This window comes from Rutidosis leptorrhynchoides, chromosome 10, assembly GCF_046630445.1.
Source record: "Rutidosis leptorrhynchoides isolate AG116_Rl617_1_P2 chromosome 10, CSIRO_AGI_Rlap_v1, whole genome shotgun sequence".
Lineage (NCBI taxonomy): Eukaryota > Viridiplantae > Streptophyta > Magnoliopsida > Asterales > Asteraceae > Rutidosis > Rutidosis leptorrhynchoides.
The window spans coordinates 261,281,022-261,290,141 of NC_092342.1; the positions used below are offsets into that span (position 1 = coordinate 261,281,022).

General features: G+C 39.8%; 1 protein-coding gene across 1 annotated transcript; it reads right to left on the bottom strand.

Annotated features, from left to right (window-relative positions):
• Positions 1-244: 244 nt before the first annotated feature.
• On the bottom strand, positions 245-1,758 carry LOC139871008 (uncharacterized). The gene is made up of 3 exons (XM_071858761.1): positions 1,454-1,758; positions 947-1,167; positions 245-492 (listed from the first exon to the last, which is right to left on the bottom strand). The coding sequence occupies exons 1-3, from the start codon at positions 1,756-1,758 to the stop codon at positions 245-247; spliced, it is 774 nt and encodes a 257-aa protein (XP_071714862.1).
• Positions 1,759-9,120: the final 7,362 nt, after the last annotated feature.

Sequence of the window (9,120 nt, forward strand, 5' to 3'; positions counted from 1 at the left end):
ATGTCGCGACCGACCACGTTTGAATCTTGAACTTGAGGGCATTGTTTGGATTTGCCTTTGCTTGGGGTTTTTTTGGAACCCATTGTTTGGTATAAAAAATAATATTGTATAAAATGTAGAAATGAATGAAATTGAGTAAAAATGAGAGAAATGGAGTGTATTTGAGTTGTGTAAAATGATAAAATGGAGTAGTGTTTATATAGAGTTTAGAAAGAAAAAAAAAAAAGAGTCGTTGATGTAGCCGTTACCCATTTTGTTTTTTTTTCTTCCCAAAGATCACATTTTTCTTTCCTTTTTTCTCTGTCCACAAACATTTTATGCAAACAAGATCAGGATCACGACAACCTAGGCGGAGCCCTGGGCGTTGGCTTGGGCGGTCCGCTGCTAATGACGCCCAGGTGGGCAGTTGGTTAGGCGGCCCCCAGGACCCAACCGTTTGGAGCTCTCTTAGTAACTTCAGTTTGTCCATCAGTTTGGGGATGGTGAGAAGTGCTGAACAAAAGCTTAGTACCAAGCAGCTTCCATAATGTCTTCCAAAAATAACTTAAGAATTTTGTATCCTAATCAGATACAAAGGTTTTTGGCACTCCATGAAGATGAACAATCTCTTTAAAGAACAAGGCTACAACAATAGTAGCATCATTGGTGTTGTTGCAGGCTATGAAATGAGCCATCTTTGAAAATCTGTCAACAACAACCATAATAAAATCTTTATCTCCCCGAGTTCTTGGCAATGAAACAATGAAGTATATGCTCAAATCTTCTCAAGGCTGGTTGGGAACAGAAAGAGGAGTATACAAACCCTTGTGAAAAGCTTACTTAGCTTGAAATCATGTAGCACAACGATTAATTACAGCTATAACATCTTTATCCATACATGACCAATAGAAGTGTTCATTTAGGATATCTAATGTCTTGTTAATACTAAAATGACTAGCTGAACTACCTCCATGTGCTTCTTTAACCAGCAACTCCCTTATTGAATCTTTTGGGATGCACAATATGCTGCCCTTGAATAGAAAACCATCTTGTTCAACATAATCTCTTTTGGACTCAACAGGTGAACAAATCAAAATTGGGGAAAAGTCTGGATCAGCTTCATATAACTCCTTAACAAATAAAAATCCAAGAACTCTAGCTTCTAGTATTAACAACAAAGAATATCTCCTTGATAGAGCATATATTAGCAACAACATTAGAAGTACCATCCTTGTGTTTAGAAATAAAGAAGTACATCTGTAAAAATTCTACCCATTTTGTATGCCTTGGATTCTGTTTGTGCTGACCATTAATGTACTTCAATGCTTCATGGTCTGAAGAGAGAACAAACTGCCTTGGCTTCAAATAATGAGACCAGTGATCAACAGCTCGAATGATGACATAAAACTCCTTATCATAAGTGCTATAATTTAGAAGCTTTTCACTGAAATAAGCTACTGGTCTTTTTTCTTACACTAGCACAACACCAATGCCAACACCACTTGCATCACATTCAAGTTCAAACAGCATATCAAAATTAGGAAAAGTAAGTATAGGTGCTGAAATTAGCTTCTCTTTCAATGATTCAAATGCTGATTGGGCAGAACTGGACCATTCAAACACCCATTTCTTCAAACAATCAGTAATTGAAGAAACAATTGTGGAGAAGTCTTTGATATATCTTCTATAGAATGATGCTAAACCATGAAAACTTTTGACTTTAGTGATGGAAGAAGGACTAGGCCACGATTTGATTGCATCCACCTTAGATGGATCCATTGAAATCCTTCTTCAGAAACCACATATCCAAGAAACACTACTTTAATTTGCTAACAAAGAAATCACACTTTTCCAGCTTCCCATATAATTGGTACTGCCTTAACAGCTCAAGTACTTTCCTCAAATGATCCAAGTGTTCTTCTTTAGTTTTTGAGTACACTAGAATGTCATCAAAGTAAACAACCACAAACTACCCATAAGTGGCCTGAGCACTTTATTCATAAGTCTCATGAATGTGCTGGGTGCATTGGATAAACCAAAAGGCATAACCAGCCACTCAAACAATCCACCCTTGATCTTTAAAGTTGTCTTCCATTCATCCCCTTCTTTCATTCAAATTTGATGGTACCCGCTTCTAAGATCAACTTTGGAGAATACACAAGAACCATGCAGCTCATCTAGCTTATCATCTAATCTAGGTATAGGATACCTATACTCGAGGGTGATGTTGTTAATAGCCCTGCTGTCTACACACATTCTCATGGAACCATCTTTCTTTGGAACCAGCAAAGCTGGTACTGAACAAGGACTCATTTGATTCTAACAAAACCCTTTGCAACCAGCTCATTAACTAACTTTTCTAATTCTTTTGCTTCAAGAGGATAACATCGATAAGTTGCTTTGTTAGGACAGATCCATGTACAAGATCAATTTGATATTCGATACCTGATATGGCCGAAACGGATGGTTTTTATTCGCGCGGTGTCGTCAGGACGCAGCGCGCCAGGATCAGCCATTCGAGGGAGGGGTACTATTTTAAATTTATATTTAGCGGGGCCTAAATCTTACTACTCCTTATAAGTAAGGGAAGTATGACCTAGAGTCGTATTTTTGAGATATCAGTAGAATCGAACCTATATTTAAGCCTAAGATAGTTAGGAAGGAGTAGTAGTTACTTATTTTTGGGATTTTCTAATTTATAAGACAGATAAAGTAAATGCAATAAAATTCATAATTCAGATAAGGTTAAAGTGAGTGCATACTATGACTTCATCACTTATTCTGCCGAGATTATGGAATGCTGGCTCATGAATAGGCAGAGGCCTTGTATTCATTACACTGGTCCTAAACGCCCCTGTCATAAGACATGTCACTGGGTACTGCGTTAGGCTTGAAGATTCTGAATAGACAGCAACGTCCCTTACCACCGACGCCCGTGCAGTCTGACTACAGGCATACACGTTCAGACGGCTCATCCAATTGAGCGACTCGGTTGGGTGACGTATTAACATTCCACAATGGTCTACACTTTCTTAAGCATAATAGAATACATGGTTTACCATATCCGAGAGACGTGATGTGTTTCAATGCTTTCGTTAATGATTGGTTTTAAAAGATAGTTAGGACCTTTAGAAAAGAGTTCAACCATAAAGAACACCATGACCAAGTCAAACTAACTTCCATGAACACGTTCGGTTATCCCAACGGTCCAATCCTTTATGTGTCAAAATAAACAGTTCCTTAATTTACTAAGAATCCCTCAAGCGGGGTGTAATGCTTGAGACCGCGTTATGGTGCAGTGTACTGGTCAACACTAACTGGGTTCCATGGCCTTACTTAGCAGAGGTACAGCTTACAACAACCGTTGTGCTTCAGCGTGCACGTACAAAGTTTATATGCTTGGTGACTACACTAGCATGGTCTGGGAACGATAATGTACTAAGGGTCTAGTCATATGTTTCACTACGAAAGAGTCCTCAGTCGGAATCCAAAGCTTGATAGACTTACTACAACCGGTGTGCCTCAGTCAATCTTATGTTGTATCCGATAGACTTCTCTTACCAAGGGGTGACACAGATAGTGTACTCTGAATCAGAGTTCACGACTTCCCAATAACAGAGCCTATAACTACGTTCTATTAGTTGGAAAAGTGATTGAGTTTAAAGCATAATCGAAAAGCATTTTAACAGCATACACAGACCATAATATTATTTCGGCATTATAACTGCTTACATTATAGCATACACTAAAGATAACTACTCGCTAATCATATCAACAATATCACATAACATAATGATAGAAGACATTATATAAAGATAAAGAATAGAAGTACCAGTATATTAAACGAGTTTTGAATACAAAAGTGACAACTTCAAGACTCCAGACCGCTCCTAATACAATCTTCAGCGTTCTTCTCCGAGTACTTGGTTTCCCGCACAGAGTCGAAGGCCTTGAGAGTATGACTAATATTGTAGAAGAGAGAGAAAGAAGTGAATTAAAGTGTGTGTTGGAATGAATGACAAAGACCCTTTAAATAAACAAAAATTTTTCCTGCAAATGGCTGGCAGGCCGTATTTGGCAAGCCGTTTGCTAGGCAAGCCGTTTATCGAGCCCATTTACTTGACCGTTTGGCAGGCCGTTTGCCATACTGGCAAGCCATTTGGCAAACCGTATGGCAGGCCATTTTTGTTCCTGGTCAGCCTTGATTCACTGGATCGTAACTTGATTTCTTGTCTTTCACCGTTTTCGCTCTAGAATCTTCGTTTTAGCTCTGATTCTCCTGATTCTTTTTGCACCGTCTTCGTAATTACTTGTTCTTCAATTCTAACCGATGAAGTGGGTATTTTGCTTACAAAGTTCGAATCTTTCTTGTTTTTGGGCCTTAATACCGGGGTAAAAATGTGACTTTTTAGCCGATATCAAATATCCCACACGTAGACTTTGCTTGTCCTCAAGCAAACTCTCATTTCCTTAAGAATCTTTTCAGTGTTTCTTTTCTAAAAGCCTAAGCGGTTTACTTTTATTATAAGAGCAAAAAGATAAGGTGAGTCATCTATGTTATGATTGAAACTATCTCTACAAGCATGCGAGGAGGTTACATGATATAGGCTAGATTTCACGGGTCACTCAAATCACTCAAGTGTTTAGGGTTCCCTATAGATCTAAGAAATGAATACACTCATAGCCAGTCATGCTGCACCCATCGTCATAGGCTTGATAAAGACTCAAATCCTTGCTGCTAATGCCAGAACGATACTAATCTCAGCTTATAGGTCATTTGTCAATGATGGAAAAGGAATTTTGGAGTGGTAGTGAAGTTATTTTTGAGGGGTGAGATAAATGGGGAATGTAGTATTTATACAAACTTTTATCCGAATAGATAGGAGTGCTGAAGTATTTTGAGAAGTACTTTTGAACTTTTCTTCATTTGATAATCATTTTTGGTCGAGTTCTCTTCGGCATTTCTCTTTATTATGTTCTTCTCCTTTTTCAGAACTTTTTTTTTTGGAGACTTCATCTCGAGAAACTTTTTGCCAGTAAACTTTTTCAAGACCTTTGCCATGATACTTGAGAGGTTTATAACATCGGATTTTCGGAAAGAATCTCGTTTTATGGATTTTTCGAGTAAATAGTAAAGGTGATGTGGATGTGGTGGTGGAGTAGAAGTAGTGGAGGTGCGGAAGGCTTATTTTTGACAAATGGCTAGCTCTTTTGATTACAATCGAATCACGTTTCGCTGCTTGGAGATGTAGATCTAAAGCAAGTTCTGATTCTGAGCACAGACATCGGCACTCTCAACGGAAAATAGTGAAGCATTAAAGATGAATGCTGGTCTTATTTGGGGTGCCTCACTATAAACAATTTAGGTCGATAATGCCTTAGTCATGCAACGCTCTATTAGAGATTTGGTTCAACCTAACAAGATTTTCACCTTACTTAAGCCTTATTTTTATTAACAAACGTTTTAGGTTTTCAAAAATACTTTTTCGAAAAGGCTTTCTTTTGCAAAAATTTTGAAATTTGGCTTAAGGACTTTGAAATCTTCGTAATAGGTTATATTAATACAGCATAAAAAGATTATACCAACATCCCACACTTAGACGAACATTGTCATCAATGTTCCTAGTGTATCCTACACTTAGGAGTTTTAGTTTAAGATTTAGGAACATTTGTCTAGTGTTTTAATTGGGTGTTATCCCACACTTAGTGATAAGCTAGGATGTGGCATAGTTTAAATCTTGAGCTAGTAGCGAAAAGAAAGAAATACCGCTAGCAGATGCGACGGGCTTTCAATCCTTGCGTCTTTATCGGCTCATTTGTCATCCTTTATTCTTCTACTCTACTTTATTGCACGGGTTGCCTCCCGAGAAGCGCTTTGTTTAAGGTCGTTGGCTCGACCGTAGTGATGCCTTAAAAAGCAAACATTCCTCGCTGATGGTTGTGATCTTGGTCTTCTCGAGGGAATGTGAGTCTTGGCGGATATATCCTGAGAAAGTGTCGGACTAATAGTGGTAGTAGATCCGGTACTTCTCTTGAAGATCTTCTGAAAGATAAGTAGTGCGCAGTTTCAGCTCTTGATAAGTCTTGAAGTCCGATGAGAATATGATCCACAGCTCTACTAGTTGACCCATGAATGTCAATCATAGAAGCAGTGCTGGTGGTGATTGTTTCTCTGATGGGATGCTCATTACAGAGGTCTTCAAACAATGTTTAAAACTGTATTTTTAGAATTTCGAAGTCTTCGGAACGATGATCTCCACAGTAGGAGTCTGTAGCTTTGCACAGATTAGTTAACAAATGAAGCTGAAAAGAAGTGAACAGCAATCCTGATCCGAGTATTAATTTCATCGTCTTTGAGTATATCTCCCGACATCCAGCTTTAAATGTGAAACTAGGATCTGTGGATTCGTGGAAGATATGTGATATCTGCTTCGTAACATAGGTGATAATGTTGACTCGATCTGGTTCAAGATGAGAGAACGGATTGTTTCGCCTTGCTTCTTCCATAACAGCGTCTCGTAACTCTTTGATAATCAGATTAGCATGGTGATCAATTGTTACGTAAATTACTAGTCTGTCTGGTTTGCTTTCGAAATTATCTCTTTCCAAGAGAGCGAAAAAGCTGTGAATATCCTCGATCATTTGCAAATCAGAGTGATAAGTCGGGCATCCGGTGGAAAGATCTATATGCTTCTGGATGAGAGTCAGTAGTGCTCGTTGGTTTCGTGAGAACGGAAGTGCAGATCCGGCTAAGGCGTTATAAACCCTAGAGTAAATGATCTTCTGATCTCGACAGAATCTTGTCTCAAGAATAGTGCGAACCACTGAATTGTGCTCTCGTTGCCTTTCTTCTTGGTAGATATGATCGTGAAGAGAATTGATAAAGTCTTGAATGCGTTCTTCTAGGATTTCAACATCATTGTCCTCTCTTTGGAGATAGAGGTGGTGTTCTTCTCGGATAGCCATAATTCATTCTTTTAAGCGTAGTGAAAAATCAATGGTTGATTTTCGGATGGCTTCGAGAATGTCTTCAAATTCATAGGTATCATTGATGAAGGTTATCATGTCTGCGTGTGTGGATATAACCAGAATCCGATCTGAAGAAGAGTCCGGCTCCCCTTGATCTGGTTCGGTTGGAGAGTGTGAGTTATTTCGAATGTCTTCATGTTGCTCTATCTCGTCATCATCGGTGTATTGTTCTTCTGAGGATGCGTCTGATGAACGGGTTTCTTCAGTATTCTGATTCTCCACTTTGATACTTGCGGGATCAATTTCTATATCCTTTACCTCATCCTTGTCGGTCTTCTTCTTGAAGTGAATGATTAAACTATGATCATCCATCTCAAGCCTCATTATTTCTTCATGACGCTCAATGCTTGGAAGGGGTATTGTCGCAGTTTCTTTTACGTCTTCCATTTCCTCTTCCTCTTCAGATTCCTCCTCTTCCTCTATTTCTTCGCTGGGATCCTCTTCTTCCATTTCTGGGTCGTCTACAGACTGTGATTCGACACCCATCTCGATATCATCGGCTGGTGGTGAAAACTCATCATCGAAAGTGATCCGTCTGGTGGAAATAGCAAACATCTCTGCCTGTCCAGAAAGATCGGTTGGTCGGTCAATTTTGAAGGTAACGCTCTCCCCATGTGATCGTAAGATCAAGGTTTGATTGTACACATCAATGACAGTCCTAGCCGTATTAATGAAAGGTCTTCCTAACACTACTGGTGTGTGTAGGTCTTCCTTAATATCAATTACTACGAAATCCGTAGGATACAAGAATTTGTTGACTTTCACCAAGATGCTCTCAACTATGCCCTTAGGATGTCGAATTGTGTGATCGGCAAGTTGGATTGTCATTTTGGTTGGTGACAAGTCTCCTAACTCTAATCCCTTGTAGAGAGAGTATGGGATTAGGTTGATACTTGCTCCTAAATCTGCTAGGTCATGAATGGTTCCAGATTGGTAGATTGAACACGGAAAAATGAATCGGACCGTATCTCCTAGCTTTGGTGGTAGAGAGTTTCTGATTAATGCAGAGCATTCTTCACTCAGTGGAATTTTGTTAGAGTCTGGTATCCTCTCCTTTGTAGAAAGTAGCCTTCGGATGTATCTCTTCTGGTTGGGAACTTTGGACATGGTGTCCAGGAATCTTCCATCAAGTTTGAAGGAATCAAGCTTGGATGGTTCTTCTTGTAGCCTCCCAGGATAAGGTACGCGAACTGGAGTTTCAGGGGTCAGCTTCTGAGTATATGTCGATTTGTTCTTTAGCCTGGCTGACCTTCTCCGTAGTTCTTCCTCTGGATTACGGAATCCATTTGCTTTGCTTCTTCTATGCGGGGATTTTGGATAGTATTACTTGGCAATCTTCCATGCGGTCGGGTTTCAAGGCTTTGTGATAACTGTCCGAGCTGTGTCTCCAGACTCTTGAGCAGAGCCAATTGATTTCTCATTAATATCTCCGTCTGATCTTGCCTGGCTGCAGTTCTCTGATTTAGCTGTTGTTGTCCTTGAATGAACGGAGTCAACTAATCATCAGCTCTGAGAGCGGGGTTAGTTGCTTTTGTAATCTGGGTGGTAGGGTAATTTACCTCAACTGGGGTACTAGTGAGTGGAAGTGGTTGATCGTAGGTCAATTGATATTGTTAGGCTGGATAAGGGGGATAGCGATAGCAAAAAGGTTGATTGTTTTGCTGAAATTGATTAACCCTAGGTGGTTGATTGAATCCGGGATTTGGTGGACGAGCTGGGTATTGGACGTAACAGACTGAATCGTCAGGATTTTCGTACTCAACTTGGTATTCTTCAGTAGGTTGCGGGTTGGTACAATTAACACAAGCCTGAGCTTGGTTGACCTGCTGCGGCTGCGTCTTCAATTCTCTGAGTTGTTTAGCGAGAGATTCCATCTTATCCGTGAGGGATTTGATGGCCTCTGTTTGATTGTTAAGTGCTGAGAGTGGGGCAGATTATGAGGTTGTTTCACCATTGTTCCAGTCATGATGATGCATTGTCATGTTCTCGAGCAATTCCCATGCTTCGTCTGCGGTTTGGTTTATCAGATTCCCTTGAGCTGCTGCATCGATCGTCCTCCTATGATTTACCGTAAGACCATTGTAGAAGGTACAGATTTAGGCTGATCGTTCT

Excerpts from the sequence above, each read along its gene's own strand:
- LOC139871008 (XM_071858761.1), bottom strand. The coding sequence starts at position 1,758 with ATGGATCCATCTAAGGTGGATGCAATCAAATCGTGGCCTAGTCCTTCT. Across the intron at positions 1,168-1,453 it reads GGCATTGGTGTTGTGCTAGT|GAGATATTCTTTGTTGTTAA; the intron begins GTAAGAAAAAAG and ends TGCTCTATCAAG. Across the intron at positions 493-946 it reads GGTTAAAGAAGCACATGGAG|CACTTCTCACCATCCCCAAA; the intron begins GTAGTTCAGCTA and ends GCTTTTGTTCAG.